Consider the following 23,778-nt stretch of genomic DNA (forward strand, 5'->3'; position numbering starts at 1 on the left):
AATAAAAATATTAATAATAAATAAATAATAATCATTAAAAATATATTTATAACAGTAATTATTGAAAATGATTAATAAAAAATAAAAATAAATTTTAATTGATCTTATTTAAAGAAATTTAAATTATTCATAAATTAGAGAAAAAATAATTAAATAATATATAAATAAAAAATAACATTTATCTTAGTTTTGTAGAAATAAGTTATATTCACAATTTCTTATTCTAAAATAGTATCTAATCATTATTATTATTTACGTATCAAACTTAATAATAAGACGTGGATTAAAAATAAAATAATTAAAATATATAAATTAGAAATTAATTCTTAAATTTTTAGTAACAATAATAAAAAAATATAAAAAAATATACATATTTTTCTCAATGGTCTTTACCAATATAAAACTATTATCAATAAGTTTTACCGACACTATATACGATAATTAATATAAAGAGACGGATAAAATGTATTATAACATTTTGTAATATCACTAAAAAATAATATTAAATATCACCATAAAAATCCATTTTATTATTGCCTCTGATGAAAGGTGGAGAGCATACAGTGAAAAGGAGAACCGAAACACAACAACAAAATAAAGCAGACATAACATAACAATGTTCAACGCTGTTTGATGAAGGAAGCAACTTGGTTGAGCAAAACCTTTGCATTCTCACAATTCGGATTGAACATATGAAACACGTGATCCTCATCCTTAGTCTCTACCACCTCGACAACTCCAGGCCAAGCACTCTTACGAAGTAACTCTTTATAGTACCAACCCCTGTCCTTCAGCAAATCCTTCTCAGCCACACAAACCAGCACTCTCCCACAACCTAGCTTCCCCAGATTCGGATCCTTATCCGGGTTAATAATCGGGTCATCGGATCCCGTCGTGGTGGGGCATGAAAAACGCCACAAATCGTGTACTTTAGCAGCGTGCTCGGCCCGCTTCGCCTCACACTCGAGCAGTTCCGTACCCCAAAAATAAGGATGCACCAACGCAATCCCTTCAACCCTCACACCGGGAAACCCTTCTGTCCCGACCCGAATGCCCAAATAGTTTGCGATGTTGGCGCCGGCGCTGTCGCCGGCGAAGAACACTTTCGCAAAATCAGCGTGGCTGTTCAGCCACCCGTCAGGGCCGTTTCCGGCCGCATGCGAAGCGACCCACTTGAGCGCGAGCCAGGAATCTTGGTGGGCGACGGGAACCGGGTGCTCCGGTGCCCTCCTGTAGTGGACGGAGACAGCGACTACGTTAGCCTTTGAAACAACGTTGTTGAGGTAGTTGTGGGAGTTGGGAGAAAACGGGGTTCCGATTAGGAAGGCGCCACCGTGGAAGTAGAGAAGGAGAGGGAGCTTTTGCGGCGGGGGGTATGTGGTTTTTGGAATGTAAAGCCTGGCGGATATGTCGTCTTTTTCGGAGATTACGACGTCTTTGGATTCCACGTTGGTTTCGGGGTCAAGAGACGGAGGAACAACCTCGACGCCTGCTAGCCTCTCTATGCGGCCGTTTTTGTAGACTTTGAGGATTGGAGGGATGTCATAGGCTACTTCGCTGTCGGTGGAGGTTGAATCCATGGTAGTAGGGGTGGGTAAAATAAACTGAATTGTAGCGATACTAAACTTAATATTAATTCAGACGAACCGAAGTAAACTAGATATTAGTTCATACGAATTGAAATGAATTATTTTTTTGTGTCATTGAACTGAACTGAACTATATTATAAAAACTTGAACTGAACTGCAATTTAAACTGCATTAAACTGTTATGATATTTTGAATTAAACAATTTTGACTCGTTGATCTATTAAAATAGGACACATTTGTCAATTTTATTTTATTTTCCATTTTATTTAAATTTTTCAAAGAAAAAATATAAAATTAAGTCAAACAAACTCAGTAAATTTTAAGCCTAAAAATAAGTAATCCAACATAATTCAATTGATCCGTTAGGTTCGATAAAATTGATACAATTTTTCTTATCACTTTTTTTTTTTAAGTTTTGGTTATTAGATTATCGAGTTAATTCATTAAGACATAACATGTTAGACACATTTAATTTTTATCCTTTTATAAAAATAGTTCAATTTTTATAATTCAGTTCAGTTTTATAATTTAGTATAGTTATCTTTCTAACAGTTCAGTTCAGTTTTTTTTAAATAATTTAGTTCAATTTTTTTATAAATAGTTTAATTTTTTTATAACACACTTCAGTTCAATTTATCACGAGTTCAATTTTTTTTCCCACCCCTACGTGGGACGTGCAGAGTAAAGAGGTTTTCCAAGTTTATGACTTATGGTTGATCTAAGAGAAAGGGATGGAATTGGAAGGAACGAATGGGCAATGAAATTTGGAGGGAAGCTCGCTTTCCATCGGAAAGAGACGTTGAGACATGTCAGTGGTTGGCATCCACTCATGCTTGAGAGTTGATAACCTTATCAATTAGTGGGAGAGTCAGACTTAATAGTCAACACTCAATAGTATTTCTTCACCGACAAAGAACGCTGTATAATGTATTTAATATAAATATATATTATTATTAAACTATTTAATATATATTTTATGTAATAAAAATAAATGTTTTTTTATTTGTTTAATGTATTTAATTGTAAGTTTAAAATTCTTGCGGCATATATATAAGCAAAATAGTATTTATAGTATTCAATTATTTTTTATCTTTAGATTATAATATAAATATTTATTATATAGTGTACACTATACGATAACGAGACTATTATATTTATTTTTTATATTATAATTAATGTTTGTGATTTTTGACATATATAATGATTAATGTTAATAATACTATAGGAAGAAATTTAGTAGATATATATGTCATATTAGTCGATTTATCAGATGTATATCAGAAAGTTAGATAATTGACACGGAATAAAATTTAAAATAATTAGGCAACACATTATGTACAAAATTGTAATTAGTTTAATTTATTATTATTATTATTATTATTATTATTATTATTATTATGCATAAAAAAAAAACTTAGACTTAAATATATTTTGTTAACATGTGTGAATTTCTACATTGCTAGATGTAATTTTAACTCGGTTAAAAATGTGTTTATAAAATGATAAGGTTTCCTATTGAGGAACTACTCGATTAAGGATGTGCATGCCTATAAATAATAAGGTTTTCTTATCGAAGATCTACTCGATTAAAGATGTGCCTATAGAATAATAAGACTTCCCTACCAAGGACTTATTCGGTTAAGGATTTCCCTATAAAATAATAAGGCTTTCCTACCAAGAATATACTCGGTAAAGGATATGCCTATAAAATAATAAGGCTTCCCTGTCAATAATCTCTCTGATTAAGGATGTTCCAATAGAATAATAAGACTTCTCTATTAAGGACTTACTTAGTTAATGATGTACTTATAATATAATAAAGCTTCCCAAGGACCTACTTGGGTAAGGATATGCCTATAAGATAATAAAGTGTCATTCTCAAGGACCTATTATATTAAGAATGCTCTTATAAATTAATAAGGCTTTCTTGTTGAGGGCCTATTTGGTTAACGATGTACTATAAAATAATAAGACTTCTTTGCCAAGGATATACTTGGTTAAGAATGTACCTATATCATGATAAAGTGTTCTTCTCAAGTACCTACTTGATTAAGAATGTTTCTATAAAATAATAAGGTTTCCTTGTTAAGGATCTACTCAGTTAAGGATGTACCTATAAAATAATAAAACTTTCCTATCAAGGACCTACTTGATTAAGGATGTGCCTAAAAGATAATAAAGTGTTTTTCTTGAAGACTTACTCAATTATATGTATGTTTTAGATTTAAGTTTTATGCTTGAAATTATTTTTAGTTATACAAGAATGATCACTACTTGGTTGTGGTATATCTTAACTATATTTTTGTACTCGTTGGAAAAAGTACTCATTCAAAGTCTTCGATCCTTGGTCATCGATCTTCAAATTGGTGGTACTCATCCAAAAGAGATTTCGAAGTTTAAGTTAGTAAGTATTCAGAGTATATGAATGTAATCTCAAGAATGAATGTCCCTTTAAGAACAAAATTCATGGAATATAAATAGTAGAAGATACGTTACCGTATACGTAAAAATAATAGTGTTATATTTTACTTTTCTCCTTATATTTCATTTATTACTTGCCTATGTCCAATACAATTTTTAACTTAGAAAAATTTTCATCAAGATTTTTTAAGGTAATTATTATTCGTTCGAGGTGTTTCTTGATTTTAAACTTAGAAAATCTTGTTGAAAAATTGCTAAGGTAATTAAGTGAAAGTCATTCTTAGAAAAGATACAAATATACTACTATTTTCTAGATGAGATTTGGTCAATGAATATAAGCATGAAAGTCATGCTTAGATAAGATATACTCCTACGTACACTACTATTTTCTGGCTGATATTTCGGTCAATGAATGTTAGCTGAAAGTCGTGCGCTCGTGCTTAGAAGTCGAATTGGGTAGGACAAACAATTGTTAAATATTTACTAATTTGTTTCTTTTACATCTTTATTTTAGTAATTTGTTAATTACTTTATATTTAATAAAATTTTGAATATATCAATTAATATTTGACTTATATTTGATAACTTATTTTGAGTAATGACCCATACGACTGAAAGCTATTTGACAGTAATTGACAATAAATATATTATTCTAAACGACCCTAAACCTCAAACACAACACAAATTTTCATGATAATTGACGATATTATTCTAAACAGGTAAATAATAATTTAACATATTTTTATAAATTTTTTATTTTATGCTTAAAATCACAATCCTAATAAAATAATTTAGTTAAAAATGAAATAATTTTTTTTTATTTCAAATATCACTTGCTCGGGCTGGGTTGGCGGGATGAAATTGTTTCTGGCCAAGACTTGGCTCTTGGCCCTTTGTTTCTTTCTATTTTATATAGGGGCATCTTTTATTAGCTCAAGAACATGGAAGATGATAATTATTATAAGATCCTTACGAGTGTATGTAACTTAACCTACGTAAAACTAGAATGTAAGATAAATGGTCAAATTGGGAGTTTGGAACAACCTCATCTCAACTAATTACATGTTTGTGCTATTTTTATTTTTATTTTTTAATGTTCTATTGTGTTTTGTACTATATCGGTCTCTGTTTGATCTAATAAGTCAAACTCTTCACACTTCTATGCTCAAGGTTGGAGGGTTGTGTACTGTATTGATCTACCACCTTCCAACGATCAAGCAAAGTGAGAAAACTCTCCGATTGATGATCAACCAACTCGTCAAGTAGTACATCACATAACAATACTTGATCGGCTTCTAAACCATTCTCCCATGAGTAACTAGGACAAGGTCTTGTGATTTGTAAAATAGACACAATAATGATCATACATATCAAGATTTATAGGTTTATTAATGATAATAATGATACAACGTAATTTATCAGATCATGGTCTGAAGTAAAGAACTCACGAACATAATAACTGATTGATAATATTTAAATTGGTATGCGACTGAGCAATCAAACAAATCAAACATTTATACTATTTGTGTCGATCTATTACTGACTGAGCAAATCAAGCAGACCTTCTAATTGATGGTTGACCAACTCATCAAACTCGTTAAATAACAAGACGCAATCAACTTTCAAATTGTTCCCCCATGAGTAGCTTACAAAATAAGCATTATAAAGATCATAAATGTCAATATTTATAGAACTATTAGTCTTTATTATTAATAAAAGGGATACTTCTTTTTAATGTACACAAATTTTAGACTACTTTACACTTATAATTATCTTTAAATTAATTTCTCTTTTATTTATGTATTTATTTATTTATTCTGTCTCTTATTTTTTACTTGATTGTGATATTTTAATAGTTTTAAAAACTTTTACATATTTTAAATAATCACTCATTATTTATTTTTTTATATAGAGACACACAATATTTCTTTTTTCCCTAATAATAATAATGATACAATGTAATTTGTGAGATTATGATAAAATGTAAGAAATTCACATCCATAATATCAATTCAATGTATATATAACAAGTTAACAACTCCTAAACTTTAGGAGCCACTAGATTTTTCTGGAAGAGATTTGATATTTGAACATATTTACATGTCATTCATTTTTATTTTATTTATCATTAATAAAACGGTACAAAAGACTACTAACACTATTAGAAAAATGTCATTTTCCTGCAAAAAAATATTTGCAAATTTCTTTTTGCGAATTTTCCTGCAAAAAAATATTCACAGAAATTTTTTGCGAATTTATTTGCAAAAAATAATTTACAGATATTTCTTACAAATTTTTTTTATGAAAAATAATCTACAAGAAATTTTTGCAAATTTTGCTACAATTTTAATGATCATAGAAATTTTTTTCCACGGTAAAAATTTGCAGAAAATATTGTAAGAATTTTATTTTGTTTCTTGTAGATTTTCTTGCAAAAAATAAATTCGCAAGTAATGTTTACTAAATGGTAGAAAAATTTTGCAAGTAACTTTTCCTACAAATTTTCTTGCCAATTTTAATCTACAGAAAAAAATCAAAAAAATATTTAAATTTATAAGTTTAATATTTAAAAAAAAAAACTTCAAGTCCCACATCAATTGAAAATAAAATAATTAAAGAGTATATAAGTTGGGACAATACTTACCTTACAAGTTGATTTTTATGGTTGAGTGTTAAAGCTTATAATCTACAATCTTAGAATTTAAAAGATTATATATCACATGTTAGAGGCGTGGAAATAAATGTTTTGGATGAGTTCATTCTGAGCATTTGAAAGTTAAAGAATTGTTGATAAAATTTATAGTAATTTTTTTAATTTTTTTCGTAAAAAATATTTTTGTAGAATTTCTTGCAAAAAAATTCGCAGGAAACTTTCTTGCAATTTTTTTTGCAAGAAAATTTCTTGCGAGTTTTAAAATTCGCAAAAACATATTAACCATGAAAGTATTACCTGCAGATAAAATTTTGTAGAAAAATTTGTAAGAACGAGTTTTCTTGCGAATTTTTATAAAAAATTTGTAGGAAAAGTCGCATCTAGTAGGGTAAGAAACTATCCTAGCTTTTGATAAAAGAAAAAGTGAACCTAAATACAAAATGATAAAGAATGGCCAAATTTTATTATTATTTTAATTTTATATAACTTGCTATCCATCTCGTCAATTTTTGGTGATGTAAATGAGTTTTGGAAGTCTAAGAGCAAAATTTCGCAAGCAGGGACCCGTTAAGGATAATTAATGAAAAAGCTAAGATAATATTATACCATTATACTGATCTTAGAAAGCAGCCAATGACATAAAACAAACTGAAAGCGCAGATTCTGAAAACTAAAATGCAAGTAAACGAAGGATGTCAACATACAACTTTGTCTGCAAAGTCCGAAGTTTTTGCAGACATAAGTTATAATCCCTAACTATGGTTGATAAAGGAAGCAATTCGATCTAGCAAAGAGACAGCGTTGTGAGAATCGGGATCTAACAAGTGAAACACGTGGCCTTCTCCAATTGCCTCCATGACCTCAACAACACCCTTCCACCCACACTTGTCCAGCAACTCCTTGTAATACCAGCCCCTATCCTTCAGCAAATCATTCTCAGCAACACAAACCAGCACTCTCTCGCAACCCAGCTTCCCCAGATTCGGATCCTTAGCCGGGTTCATCAACGGGTCGTCGGATCCACTCGAGGCGGGGCAAGTAAAACGCCATAAATTATCCACTATGCCAACACCTTCGGCCTTTTGTGCCTCAGATCCAATTCGCTCCACGCCCCAAAAGAAAGGATGCACCAAAACAATTCCCCGAAGATCCAGACCCGGAAGCCCGTGGGTCCCGACCCGAATACCCATGTGGTGCGAGATGTTCGCTCCGGCGCTGTCTCCAGCGAAAAACACCCTCCCGAAATCAGCGTGGCGATTGAGCCACTCCTCAGGGCCGTCTCCGCCGACATGGGCCGCGGCCCATTTGAGCGAAGCCCAAGAGTCTTCGTGAGCGACGGGAACGGGGTGCTCCGGGGCTCTTCTGTAGTGAACGGAGACAGCAACGATGTGGGCCTTGGAAACGATTGAGTTGAGGAAGTTGTGGTAAGGAGGCGAGAAGGGTGTTTCTATGCAGAAACCCCCGCCGTGGAAGTAGACGAGTAGAGGGAGCTTCTGGGTTGGATGATGGAGTTTGGGAAGAAAGATCCTGGCCGATACGTCGTCGTCTTTGGAGATGACGACGTCTTTGGATTCGACGTCTGTTGCGGGATCGCGAGAGGGGGGAAGGACGTCGCAGCCCATGAGTCTGACCAAGCGACCGTCTTTGAAGATTTTGAGAAAGGGTGAGAAGTCCTGTGCTACTTCGCTAGAGCTGGAATCCATGGGCAAGTATCTTGGTTTATGTGATGAAGGATAAATGAAAAGCTATGGTATTGGTAGGTGAGAAAATCATCAGCTATATATAGGGTAATATCTTAGGTAATGCATCATAGTCCCCAAGTATTATCAATGACTTCAACTAATTATCGTGCTATGCATGGATTTATTTATTTTATCCGGCTTAATTGTAATTTTGGTCCCCATAATTTGGTGTAGGAGAAATTTTGGTCTTTATAATTTAAATTACTTAATTTTGATCCATAAATTTAAATAATGAACAATTTTAGTTCCATAAATAATTTATCATCCAAAATTTAACCGATGTTAATGATGTGAATTTTAATTTTAATTTTTTTGCATTTTGGATCTGAACATGGTGTAAAACTAGATCCAGAACGGTTTGTTCTCCTTTCTGAATGGCCCGTTCTTCTTGCAGCACTTGCAAAACGATCCGTTCTCATTTTAGAACAGGCCGTTCCGGATGCAAAAATACACACATGACGAATGGATCAAAACGGGTCGTTCTGCTTGGACGTTCCAGTTTCAAAATTAACAAACTACGCGTGCAAGCAGAACGACCCGTTTTGCTTGGAGAACGAGCCGTTCCAGTTGCAACATTAACGCACAACCTGAATTACAAACAGAAAAGAAATTAAATAATATATAATTAATGTTTATTTAGCATAAAATTCATATAATTAACGTCGGTTAAATTTTGGATGGTAAATTGTTTGTGGGACTAAAATTGTCTATTATTTAAATTTATGGACTAAAATTAAGAAATTCAAATTATGAGGACCAAAATTGCTCCTACACTAAATTAGGAGGACCAAAAGTGTAATTAAGTCATTTTGTTTTTTATAAAATAAATAAATTTATAGTTATTATTTTTAGTTTTAATATAATTAAATTTTAAATACATTTTTAATCTCCATAAAATAATTGAATTTCAATTTTAGTTTTTAATTTAATTTTTTTTTAATTTATAAGCATTATTATTAATCTTTATAATATATTTTTGATCATTGTAAATATTTGTTTTAGTTTTATTTATATTATTATTTGCTTTTATTAATAAAATTAAATTAAATAATTTAATGAAATACTTTTTTTCATGTTTAAGGTTTAATATTAAATTATTTAAAAATATTTAGAGAAATTCAATAAACATCTTGTAATGTAAATGATGACAAATTATTATTAAATTTACGTTTTAATATGATTACTAATTACTAGTTATTTTTTCGTGCCAATGTTATTAGTAATTATAAAAAAATAAATGCTCTTTATATATTTACAAAATTATTCATTTGCATTAAAAATTTGCCTAAAATATTTATGTTATATAACTTATAAAAATTAATACAAATTATATAACAACTATAGTGATGGAAAATATTTTAGATATCATATAAGTTACCAAAATAACTACAAATGACACTAGTAAAGAATCTAGATTTGTTGCTTCTATGATGTCCGAGTTATTTTGATAAAAATGAATAAACTAAATAAATATAATAAATTAAATAAATGAATATACGATACTTTTATTATATTAATTTAGTATATTAATGTGAATTAAATATAATATATATGCTAAATAAACAAATATTTTCATACGTGAAAATTTTGTTATAAATTTTTTTTAGATATTTTTTTTTTGTTGATAATAGATAAATAAACTAAAATTTTTAATACATGATAAATAAAAAAATATATTAATTTGTCGTGTATATATATATATATATATCAAAGAGATAATAATTTTAATTTCTTTTTAAAAATAATATAAAATAGTATTAAAAATTTATTACATAATTATATGGGGAAAAATCAAATTACATCGATGTATATTTTACAACTATTACACTATTCAATAATTTTATATAAAGTAAATTTGGGCGATCAAATCATTGAATTCCGACTTTATATTACTTTGAATATGTATATCTAAAATTGAATAATTAATAGAAGACAATTAAATTATTCATATTTTAGTATATTTTGAAATGTATATATGTCAATTTTGATTAATAAAAAAGCAATATCAATCACTATGATGTATATATCTAAAACTTGTTGAATTTCCGTTGAAGTTAGTTTTTCTTTTTGTTATAAATCGTTATGATTCTAACCACGGAATCAAATACGGCAAGTATATATCGGTCATACTAGTAGTAAATTAAAATCGTATCCACAGGGACTAATATAGGTAAAATAAGTATTTAATGACTATTCGTAACTAAAGAATAATTCCAATTTTTCGAAGGTTGTAATGTAATTAGAACAAATGTTATGTTGCATTGGAATTTTAAATCTAGAAAACAATTTGTGTGTGTGTGGGAAGGATAGAAAATGATATTGTGAATTTGTGAGATCGTGGGGTCAGATATCACCAAACTTCACTCGGATGGATTACTGTTCTCTTATTGCACTCATAGCCCAGTCAACCCAAAAGTCTCATCAAACCTAATCCCTTAGAGAAAGAGCCTAGGTGCATATATTGAATATCAATCCCTTGAGTATCTAATATATGAACCTGCATTACAGGTAAGGGTTCAAGACTACTAATGGGTCAAGCTCCATTCCTAGATACATTTCCTACTAGGTATTTTGTTTCAAAGCTAGTTAGTTTTAAAGGCTATTTTCCAATACCCAATGGACCCTATATCAAGCAAAGGAGAATTAATCCAAAGCAAGCATTAATAATAGAAACAAAACACAACAATGAATGAAATAAGCATATATCATTGATAGGATGAAGATTACACAAGAGTTCGGTTGGTTACATCTAACCCAACAAAATATTGGGTAGAACCACTCAAAATAATGAGGGTAAAACAAAAATAGAGATGGAAGAGAAGATGGAAGAACCGAAGGAAAGACCCACACACAGCACGATCCCAAGCACCGGGAATCCATTCCACAACTCCTAGAAGTTGCCCTATGTGTGAATGAGGAGGGAAGCCTCGAAGATTTGATCAAATACAAGCTGGACGAGTCAGGGTAGGGTTTACACACCCGACGCAATTCTTACACGCCCGACGCAATGTCTTCCAGAGAGGTAGTTGCTCTCTGTCTCTAGGCACGCCCGACGCAGGTACTCTTGCGCCCGACCTGAGCTATTAGGGTATTGAGGTGTATTAGGGTATTGTTAGATGATTTTTGGGTTAACTTTATCTGCACATAATTGAATCAAAAAAGGAACCATTATATTGCAAGAGTGGGTGGAATTGTTAAATAATTTATATATGCAAATAAGTATAAATGAGACTTAACATATATATGTGTGTTGGAGGGACCAAACTACACTAGTGTAACTATAACAACTATTGTATCGTTTAATAACTTTCAATTCGATGATGTTTCCTCAAAATCCATTGTTAGATTGAAACTTCATTTTTCTCACATTATATATACAAAATTTATATGAATAAAAAATTATCAATACCTCATTCATGTATATCAAAATTGACGTAATAGATATTTTTGTTCATTTTTTTAAAAAAAAATTGGCTTGTTCAAGGTAATACAAAATTTCAATCTAACAGTAAGTTTTGAGAAAATATAATTGTGACACCCCTCTATACTAAATAATTAAATAAAGAGTTAATTAACTTAATATAAAAATTTATAAAATACTAATAATTTTTTTTGTCTCAACACTTTGTAAAAGAGTTCATAATACTTTTTCACAGCTTTAATAAATGAAATAGAATATAAAGAAAATAATGCTTGAATCAAAATAAGGCACAAACCGTCTAATAGAATAAACTCAAAAGTAAAACATAAGAAAATAAAATTTAAAACAACTTCAACTAATTACTAAAACTAAAACTTTGCCCTCATCTCACACTAATCAAAGCAAAACCCCCAAACAAGTGATGCTTTTTAAGCTTATCTTTCCATCAAATACTTATTCTTGTACCTGATCTATTCTTGCAAATAGTGATCAACCCAAACACAAGCAACACAAATATAGGGAGTGAAAATATATCTCATCTATACATAACATATATAAGGCATAAGGATAAACACACACATCAATAACATCTCACATCCATGTAAGTTTCCTTCCATATTTCTACAATATCCATTTTCATACATCCATTTATCATCCATAACCAGCAAGTCATACAATTTATCTCAATCATAAATTAAGACTTGTGTAATGAATGTTTCTATCTCTATATGCATGTGACATCAATCTTCTTATCATCATTGAGAACACAAAATAGCTTAGGAGTTCATAACTGAAGTTCTAGACCTCTTTTTTGGGTGATTCCAGTGTCATTGGAAAGATAAAATCCAAGGCTACAACTTTCATGAGAGATCAAGACCAAATTCGGTCATCTACCCTCACCGTTGCAATGCTCAAATCAGTGCTTTAGCACTGGACTTTTGCTATCTCAGTTTCTTTTCCATAAGCATAACTGTGAATCCATGGCCATGGCTGCAAGTTTCTGCCACTCCATTTTTCCCCACGGCCATGGCCGTGAATCCATGGCCATGGTTACAAGTTTCTGTCACTTCATTTTTCCCCCACGGCCATGGATGTTAGTTTCAGCCACTTCATTTTTCCCCCATGACCATGGCTGTGAGTTTCACCCACTTCATTTTCCCCCACGGCCATGGTTGTGAGTCTCAGAATTTTTGAAATTTCATGGTTTTCACATTCGATCGTCTTCTTCTCTTCACCAATCTTTCGTTTAAACATGATCTATACTCAAAATCTCTACCCAATTTGTTCATACAGCCTAGAAAGCGCAAGAAATTCAACAAGCATGCAGCCAAATCCAAAGAAAATCATCAATGTTCAAACCTTTCATCAAAAAACTAGAACCCCATTGTTCAATATGAAAATCACTTCGGATTCATCCCCCATTTACAAATTTCAGAATCAAATCTCAATTTATTCAAATAACCTAACATGTAAATCAAAAACTCAAGTTTTCTAGCTTCCCTTACCTCAATCTCAAGCTCTACGAGGAAGAAGAAGAGAAGAATGAAGATGAAGAATGGAGAAGGAGAATCTGTGCAACTCCGGTGCTCAATGTAACGTAATTAGTAGACTGGAACGGGCCGTTTCAAACTACTAAATGGACCTATAAATCCTAGTTGAGAACGGGGCATTCCCAAACTGGAACGGGGTGTTCCCAATCTGGAACGGGTCGTTCCAATAATGGTCGTTATGAGTAAAACTCAACTCCATAACGGGCCGTTCTAGTTTAAGAACGGGTCATTCTAGATGTGAAGTTTTACACATGATGAGTGAGTGCAGAACGGGTTATTCCGAATCCGAAACGGGCCGTTCTGGCCACTACTGAACTTCTATAAATAGGAATTGTGGGCAGTTGAGGAGAATGAGAGGTTTTAGAGAGAAGTTCTAGAGAGAAAGACTCTAGGTCTGTGAGCTCCTTTCTCTCTCAAATTTCTCTGTATGATTCTTCTCCTCCTCTAGATTACTAATGTCTTTTGTCTTCTGTTGAATTTCATACTAGAAAACTTGTTTTTGGAGGATTGAAGTTCAAGAGTCAAGCTTTGGAGGATATTTCTTCTTCTTCTCCTTCTTCTTCTTCTTCTCAGATTTTTGGCTTTTTAGAGCCAATCTTCAGGTGAGGGAAGCTAGAATGTAGGTTGTTTAATTTCAGGGGAGTTTAGGAACTCCATTGATGTATGAGTTTTGAGAAGTGGTTGAATTAAAGAAATTCCTCATTTTTGGGGTTTTGGGGAAAAATGGGGTTTTGATGATTTTGATGTGTTGATTCATTGCTTGTTGAATCTGAGATCATTTTTGAGTTGTATGAAGCTTATGTGTTGCGTAATTGTTGGAATTAAGTTTTTTACATGTTGTTAAAGTTATTAAAGTTGTATAGTTGTATAGTTGAATAGAAAGTTGTCAAGTTGGTATGTAATGTTTATTGTTGAATGTTGCTTTTAAGTTGTAAGTTGCCTTAAAGCTTCCTATTGTTGTATTGTTGTAAAGTTGTTTGTAAGATGCATATTGTTGTATTGTTGTAAAGATGCTTATTATTGTAAGATGCCTATTGTTGTATTATTGTAAAGTTGCTTATTGTTGTAAGATACATATTATTGCATTATTGTAAAGTTGAAAAGTTAGGGACATATGGTGAAGATATATGTTCTATATTGAGATACATAGTACTAAGGTGATAATTTGAAAGTTGTTTTAAAGTTGAACTCTTTTGTACTGTGTGGACGATGTGGAAGTAGTCGATCCATGTCATGGTTGAATGACCAAATTGAGTAAAGTATCTAGTTAGAGATGTAGTCTTTGACTAGGTACTGGAGGGTGCGTGGTACTTGGAGGGCAGTGGGTGGACTAACCCCATATGTGGATTGGTTATGCAGACCAAGGCTATGGTAGGTTCACACCCAAACCCTTTTGCCCTGACAGTAGTACTGGACCTCCGAGTCTAAGTGGCACACCTAAGCAATCGCCTATTGTTGTCCATACCTGGTTCTCTTCGGAGTTCTTAACGATGTCTTATACCTGACCTGGTTAAGATAGGTCAAACGTTGGATTCGGTAGGGTTTATGCCACCTAGACTACTCAACCTTAGTTGTTGGAGATCTCCTAATTGTATATGTGTGACGACGCATTAAATTTTAAGTTGTATATTGTTGTTGTTGTTGTATTAAAGTTGTTTCTAAGTTGTATGAATGAGTTGGGTTTTTATGTTGAACTGTGTGGTTGTGTTGTGATGACGATTGGATGAATGAGTAGTATAGTATTTCCATATACTTGTATGGTTGTTTATTGAACTCTAGCTTACCCTTCTATTTCCATATGGATGGACTGTCATGATCATAATGTGTATGAGAGAAAATCAGGGCTAAGTTGGAGCTGTTGGTTGCGTCCGTTGCTAGAAATAGAATTTTTGGTTCCTAGTGTCAGAGTTACCACCTTGGGTAACAGTTGTTGTGCTTGACCGACACTAGGAGATATTAGTTTTGGATAACTGTATAAATACCTTATATTTAAAAACTCAATTATTCTTATATATTTTCCATGTTTTTGTGTTTGAGTTATTCAATTTTATTATTTATCTTAGTTCACTATTAATAGTGCGATTCTACTAAGTGTAGGAACCACGGCGAGTCGTTAACTCAAAGCCCTCAACTTCTCCTATTGCTCAGTACCTTGGTGAATCAAAATGAGAGGAATGAGTTCAACAACAAAGAAACATCAAGAATGCCATGATTTTCCAACACAACGAGTGAAGGTAAGTGAGTGAAGGAAAAAAAATGGAAAGAGAAAGAAATAATAGAAGGAATAAAGAAGGGAATGAAGGTTTTGAGTCTCATATTAAACATTAATTTTTTTATAGATATTTACATGTATATGAAAATAAATATTAAATGTGAAAAATTATATTCAAAATATATTTAAGATTTTATTTTATTTATAATAGAAATCTTAATTAATATATAAAATTTGTAATCATTCAAAACTTTTAATTTACAAAATTGTATAAATTAGTTTTAATTGATGAAAAAATAATTATGATTTGAATTTATATCTCTATAATGTTAATTATAAAATTTTGAGTTTTAATTAGAACAATTTAAAAATTAAAAGATCATTAAAGATAAAAATAATCTACAACAAATTATAATGGTCCAAATTAAGGGTAATATGGTAATTTAAAGTTTACATAATTAAGGTAATTAAATTATCTTTTAAAAAAAATGGCCCATGGACGTATTATACAAAGTCTTCCAAATATAATAATAAATTATATTATTTTAACATCAAATTTGCCCTCTCAACACGCGTCTTTTATTAATTAAGTATTAGTTTAACACTGAATTAATAGTGTGTTAATTTAGGAAAATTGTAAAAATTATATTATTTCAATAATTAATTATATAAATAATCATAGTTATTAATATAATGGATTATAATCAAAATAAAAGTTTATTTTTAGTGAATTTGTTGATAATTGATTTTAAGGTGTTTAATTTCGTTTGAATTATAAGCACAAAAATCAATTTTATCTAATATATCAACTTTAAAGAAGAAAAGAAAAAACTATTGAGGAATAATTATAAGGTTCGAATTTTCAAGTTCATAAAAACAATTGATTGTAAGGTGTTTAATTTTGATTGAATATAACATTAAAATCAATTTTATGTAATAAATCAATTTTAAAGAAAAACTATTGAGAAATAATTATAAGGTTCAGATTTTCAACTTCATAAAAACAATTTATTTTTCAAAAAATTAGTTGTTTATGAATTTTAACTAATTTTTCAAACAATCAACTTTTTTTACAAACATATTTTATTTTCTATAAAAACAACTGAAAAATAGGAAAATAATGATTGTTGTTATAGTAGGTTATAATCAGGTTGAAACTTTGTTTGGATAAAATTACTAAAGAATATTTTAATATGTTTAATTTCATTTGGATACATGAAAAACAGTTTTAATGTGGTAAATCAACTTAAAAGGGAAAAAAAATTGTTGATAAATAATTATAAACGTCAATTTTTTAGTTTCTTAAAAACAACTTATTATTTTTATAAAAAAAAAACTATTTATAAATTTAAGTTATTATTCCAAAAATAAAATTTATTTTATAAACAATTAAAAAAACTAAAAATGGTAAATTTAATCTTTTCAATACATGTTATAAATATAACTAGAGCCTCTATATAATAAATAATTTAAATGTCAATTAATTAAATATATTAAACTTGAATTTAAGGAATGATATTCCATGACTACTGATCGGGTAGGGAGTTAATGACATACTAGAGATCTTCAAATCAAGTGTCATTGTCCACTCAATGGTTAACCAAAGTTTAATGGTGCCCAATTTAACTCAAGACTTTACTTGACGAACGAAGTACCAGTAGAGACCTACCAAATTAGGATTTTATGGTTGTAGAGGGTAATATGATCATGGAATGGCTAATCAAGGAAGAAACATAAGATACTTTTTGGATTGCTTTTGAAGACCTTGGAGGACTCTAATAAAGGAGGCTCAACCATTTCTTTTGCTTGAAGAAATGGAGCTAACTTGTAGAATACCTTTTAGGCACTATGGTGCTTTGTAATAATGTTGAGTTGATTTTGTATTTTAGTCAACTTAATATAGGATTTATTTTTGTCAGAAAAATACAGACAAAATTAGAGGAAAAAAAATTGGTTGTTAAATTCTAACTATGATGCTTTGTAATAATGTTGAGTTGATTTTGTATTTTAGTCAACTTAATATAGGATTTATTTTTGTCAGAAAAATACAGATAAAATTAGAGAGAAAAAAATTGGTTGTTAAATTTTAACTGAGTGACTAGTTCACGACTAAGCAAGAATTTTTCACTGTGGCTATTTTAGCAAAGCAACCAAATCATGGTTGAGCAAGCTTAGCTCTCTTTTTCTTCAAAGTGCATTCTTGCTAAGTGATAAGATTGTAGTAGAGCAAAAATTTCTCCTTGTGACTATTTTAGTTGAGCAAGAATTCAATGACTAAGCAAAAATGGTGCAACTGCAATTGTAGTTTGAATTTGTTTTGTGCGTCAAACCATGTTTGTTGTCATTTTAGTGAGCCGAAGAGTGTCTAATACACTTTTTAAGTGGGTTAAGTATAAATAGGCTTTTCCCACTAGTTTGTAAACACTTTTGAAAGTCATTGAATGATATTGTTATCTCTTGAGAGAATTCTTCTCTTGGTTCTTATCAAAGGGATAAACCTTTGTAATGAATCTTCTTTGACTCATCAATCAACTCGGATTATGGCATCCAACCATTTCTTTTCTATTTTGCGATCTTCCAATTTTGTGCACATTACAAACTATCTAGTCATATAGAATGATGAATCAAATGTAAAAAATAATTGTTATTTCTTTTCCTGTGGATAAGATCATATTTGAGGGTGTCGAACTCATGTCATGGAGAACACAAACTCATATTGGATCCTATACCATTTATGTCAACTCACAATTAAGGTTGTCAAAACGGTTTGGCCCAAAGTGAGTTGACCCAACCTAGTCCACCAACTTAAATGTTCAAAATCTCTTAACCCAGCTCAGCCCACCACAAGTTGGTGGGCTAAATGGGTCAGCTCACCAACCCACCTATTTTTTTTTAAGTTAATTCTAATTTAAAATAAATTTTAATATAAAATAACCTCCAATTTAAAATAAAAATTTTCAACCTAATCATCATGCATACGACATTAAACTTAATTAAAAAAGTGTACAATTTTAAATAATAATAAAAAAGTCATATGAGTAATTGTCCATCAATATTAAACTTCATTGGTACCTCAACAAATGGTATAACAATTTTATGTTGTTTAATATCAATTTTATTTTCTTCTAAAAAAATGGTACCTTATTAAAACAATAAATATATACATATATATAATAATAATAATAATCTATACTAATAGATAAAAGGAATACTTATTTTCGTAACTGTTTTTTGTCTCCACGATTGTGGAAGATTATACCCTTAATTTTTTTTAAGAGATAAATATTTTTAGTAACTATTAACCAACTCTAAATAACCGTTTACACTATTATATTTTTTATTTTATTTTTAAAATATTTAAAGGCACAAAATGTCTCTTTCCCCCAATAATAATAATAATAATAATAATAATAATAATAATAATAATAATAATAATAATAATAATAATAATAATAATAATAATAAATGATTAAATAAGATATCGGTGGATTGAATTTATGGATGGAAAATGTAAGTGAATTAAGTAAAGAGTATGATTCATCACGAGTTCAACACAAATGGATCAAGTCAAAAGTTAATCAAATTAAACTTTTTGACCAATTAATTTTTTTTTACCTAATCCAACTCATAATCAAAGTGGGCTAAATAGCCTACGGATTGGAGCATTCTTTGAGAACTCTATCCATGACGCATTTGGAAATGAATGGCAATACACAAAGGTAAATAATTAAATATGTCTCTATACCTGAAGAAAAATTCAAGGACGGGCCGGCTAAGTTTTACAAGCTTGTCTAGATTTTTTTTTTGTTGCAAAAATCATTTTTGTATTATATTCAAATATGTTAATTAGATTGATATCATAACCACATCAGAAAATGAAGTGTTCAGGCGGGAGAAAGTTTTGAAGTTTTTCATTGTTTTTAAAATCCATTTCGGTTATCAAATCGTGCATCCTGTCTACGAAGTCGTATTCATTTTAAAATAACGTTAAAATATGTCAAAATATATAGGGCCCAATTTTCTCATACTAAGACGTGATTGATTAATTTAATTTATGTATACAAATAATAATGTTACAATACGCGTAAAACTCAACACCAACATTACAAGATTTGTTTTTTACAGGACCACTAACACCAAGTTATGAGAGAAATAACCAGAATAATAAAAATTATTATTATATAATAAAGAATACTCATTAATGCATTCCAGAATCTGATACGCAGACATTGCTCGACATGAAACGACAAACAGAAGCTAGAAAGATTGAGAGGATTGGATTGGAAACGAATCCACGCGATCGAAGTCTGGGTTCCGAAACTAGAACTAGAAGATGATAACTAGAGAAACAATATAAGAAAGAAAGAAAGCAAAACAGTAAGAATGAGGGTGAGCAGTGATCGCAGTATAGGTACCAGGTACCACGTACCAGGAATGAATGAATCAAGCTCTACCCTGCTTCAAGAAAGCGACAAACTGCGACATGAGGGACAGAGAGTTTTCCTTAGTGGGATCGAACAAGTGAAAGACGTGATCCTCTCCGGAGAACTCCACGATGTCGACCTTGCCACTCCAGTTGCTGTTCTTGAGGGCCTCGTAGTAGTTGCACCCTCTCTCCCTCAGAAAGTCCTTCTCGGAGACGAAGATCAGAACCCTGGGGCAGGCCAAAGTGGAAAGCTTTGGATCCATGGGGGAGTGAATCTTGGGGTTGCTGGGTCCATCGTAAGCGGGGTAGAGAAACGCCACAAGCTCGTCCTTTTTGTCGGCACCAAAGTAAGGGTGAAGCAGCACCATCCCTTCAACCTTCAACCCGCCGAAGCCCTCCTCGGTGCCCTGCATCACCATGTTGTGGGCGATGTTGCCGCCGGCGCTGTCGCCGGCGAAGAAGACGGTGGAGGGATCGGCGTGGTCGTTCAGCCAGGGCTCGGGGCCGGCGCCGCTGGCGTGGGAGGCGGCCCACTTGACGGCCTCCCAGGAGTCGTCGTAGGCGGCGGGGAGGGGGTCCTCCGGGGCGAGGCGGTAGTGGACGGAGACGACGACGACGTTGGCGGAGGCGGAGACGGCGTTGAGGTGGTGGTGGTAGGCGGGGTTGAAGGGGGTGCAGACGCAGAAGGCGCCGCCGTGGATGTAGATGAGGAGGGGGAGCTTCTTTCCGGCGGCGTTGGGGGGGATGTAGAGGCGGACGGCGGCGCCGGTGTTGGCATTGATGGTGAGGTCCTTGGATTGGACGGAGGTTGGGGGGTCGGTGCCGGCAGGGGTGGTTTCGGTGCCGAGGAAGCGCTCTACGCGGCCGTCTTTGTAGATGCGGAAGAGGCGAGGGAACTCGTGGAGAACCTCTGAGGCGTTTGGGTTTGGGTCCATGGTAATTATGATGAGAGAAGAGAGACGATGATGTGTTTGTGAGTTGATAGAGAGTGGGGTTTGGTTATGAATATGAGAGAAGGATTAGGCTGAAGCGATGGATACGGTTGTTGAGCCAAGACAAGACCATAATGAACGGTTTAACTCTCTACCTTTTTTTTCTCTCTCCTCGCCTTCGCCTTCTTCCGCGTCACCACTCTTAATTTTAACCCTAAACCTAGAAATAGATACAAACAAGGAAAATTTGCGCCCTACCTTTTTTCTCTAGTTTTTAAGGTAACATTCAACTCTTTTATTTATTTATTTAAGTGATATATATAGTCTTTTTTAATAAGATAATATTATTTATGTAATATTAAAACAATAAAAATTATTAATGTAAATATTAATAATTGAATGAGATTTATCTTTTACTCAATTTTAATTTTTAAATATTATGTATGTCGTGATTTAAAAAATATATCAACTTTAAGAAATAATTTTAAACAAGTCAAGAAAATATTATTTTTTAATTGAATTATGAAAATTTTTATAAAAAATATAACATTATACGTGGTTTAAAAGTGAAGGATAATACATGATTAATATAATATGAATTCATTTTTATCTTTTTTCTTCTCCCACTTTGTCTGACGATGTTATTTTGAGAAAGCTGAATAATTTTAAATTATATATATATATATATGACATTTAAACATACCTCATAAAAATTGAATACAATTTTTTCTAGAAAGAAAATGTGAATGTGTGTGTAGACACACTATACATATGCATGCACATTCTTTATAATAATATTTTATTTTAATATTATTATATAACTTCATATTTAATAGAAGTGAAATTATTTTGTTTATGGGTTCCACTTCCTTCAAGTACATATTTTAACTATGGTACAACAATTCATCTAATTAAGAATTGAATAATTAGGTTATGTATTATTTCTTTTTGAAAAAATGTTCAATAGAAAAAGATAGTATCTCAATTAAAACCTTTCATCTTTCAATAAATCCAATGATCTTTTCTTTATCGTGCATTTTAATTCTAGTTTATTGTGCTAAATAAATAACTTTTTTCTTCTTAATTTTGTGAAAATAACTTTCATACCCTACATCTTTAAACCTTTTAGAGGTAGATATAGGATTGTGATGAAATCAGACTCTCGAAAGTCATTTAAGTTGCTTCAAACATATTAGAGGTAGATAGAATTGAAACAATCTTTCAAAAAAGAAAAAAAAAGACTCTCAAAAGTCATTTAAGTTGCTTCAACTATAATCCACATCAAATTTAAAGACTTCAACATTTTCCAAAAGGTTTACATGAATTTTGGAAAAATTCATTTTTACATCAATATTTTTATTTGTTATTTAAAATATTAATATTAATTGAATTTTATATGAAATATTAAGAATTAATATAAATATTTTACATGAATTTTTAATGCATTAAAGTGAAATATTAACGTAATAATTAGTATTTTTTACATATTTTATGTGAAATATTAAGAATTGATATAAATATTATACATGAATTTTTAACGTATTAATGTTTAATTTTAATGTAATAATTAATTTTATATGATTTTTTTGCACATTTACATTAAAACTCCAACAATTAATTGTAATAATTAATAGTTTTATGGTGTCATTATTTTTTTTTATTTTAAGACTCAATATAAAATAATAATAATAATAATAATAATAATAATAATATTGTTATTATTATTATTATTGACAATAAGTTATTAGCTTTATATTTGCTTAAATTTTAAGCAAAATTTTTTGCATGAATTTTTTAATTACTATTATTTTTTGGCATGTAATTATTTGTACTTTGAAGTGGAGAATTTTCTATTTTAGATTTTTAATTATATTTTATATATTGATTATTTTAAATTTCTAAAAGAAAAAGATTGTATTAGAAAATATTGCAGAACTCTTTCCTTTATATTATTATATATTAGTTTATATATTATATGATTAAATTTTATTAAACAGTGGAATTCAATTATATGCAAAGAATAAAAAAAGTATAAATTGTAGTTCTCATAAGATACATGAAATTTATAATTTAGGATGAAATAAAGGAGTATTAGATAATAAAGATGAAATGAGGAAAAATTACCGTAGTATTAAAATATGATTTTAAAATATCATTCAAATTTTAAATGACATGGATTTGTAAGAAAAATTATTAAGAAAAGTAAAAATATTAAAAAGGCATAAAGAGAAGAAAAAAAAAAGAAGAAATAAAATGTTAAAGAAGAAACTAATTCAAGTCAAATATTAGCAAGTATCATATTAACTTCATCGATTATTTCTAGAGAGTATATATCAACATATAATATTTAGACCCAAAATTTAATTTAAAAAATTAAATTAATTCAAAATTATAACTATAAAGTTGATATACCTTGATTTTAAACCTTGTAATAGAGAAGTAGGTCTATTTTAATGTATGATATCACAAATCATGTGATAATAAAAGGGAAAAAAATGAAGAAGATAAAGATAAAGAGAAAGAAAACTTTGAGTTTCATTATTTTTAATTACATAATCTATAACATTCAAGCAAAAACTTTAAAATAAAAAAATTTACCATATTCAATCAAAGAAAACATAAGGGCAAATATGACCAAACAAACATATTAGAAGAAAATGAGATATATACTCTTTACGTGTTCTAACACATCTTTTTGTAATTTTATTTTCTAATTATTTATACCTTTATATGTTAAGTAATTAAGGCTAGTTTAAATGGAGCATTAATATTATTTTGAGTGGCATGGATAGGTAGTTGAGAATATTGTAGAAATTTATAAATTACAAAATTA

At 30.6% G+C, this 23,778-nt stretch overlaps 3 protein-coding genes across 3 annotated transcripts; all 3 read right to left on the bottom strand.

Moving 5' to 3' along the window:
* Window positions 1-509: 509 nt before the first annotated feature.
* LOC109798677 (putative carboxylesterase 12) lies at window positions 510-1,616 on the bottom strand. Its single transcript, XM_020359031.3, has one exon. It carries the CDS (start codon window positions 1,578-1,580, stop codon window positions 621-623), a length of 960 nt encoding a protein of 319 aa, XP_020214620.1. The 5' UTR covers window positions 1,581-1,616; the 3' UTR covers window positions 510-620.
* Window positions 1,617-7,239: 5,623 nt separating this feature from the next.
* LOC109797494 (putative carboxylesterase 12) lies at window positions 7,240-8,430 on the bottom strand. Its single transcript, XM_020357550.3, has one exon. It carries the CDS (start codon window positions 8,363-8,365, stop codon window positions 7,415-7,417), a length of 951 nt encoding a protein of 316 aa, XP_020213139.1. The 5' UTR covers window positions 8,366-8,430; the 3' UTR covers window positions 7,240-7,414.
* An 11,310-nt stretch (window positions 8,431-19,740) lies between these two features.
* Window positions 19,741-21,162, bottom strand: LOC109799206 (putative carboxylesterase 5). Its single transcript, XM_020359755.3, has one exon. It carries the CDS (start codon window positions 20,946-20,948, stop codon window positions 20,031-20,033), a length of 918 nt encoding a protein of 305 aa, XP_020215344.1. The 5' UTR covers window positions 20,949-21,162; the 3' UTR covers window positions 19,741-20,030.
* Between the last annotated feature and the right edge of the window lie 2,616 nt (window positions 21,163-23,778).

The sequence above is a fragment of the Cajanus cajan genome, chromosome 3 (assembly GCF_000230855.2).
Source record: "Cajanus cajan strain Asha chromosome 3, NIPB_CcT2T_4, whole genome shotgun sequence".
Lineage (NCBI taxonomy): Eukaryota > Viridiplantae > Streptophyta > Magnoliopsida > Fabales > Fabaceae > Cajanus > Cajanus cajan.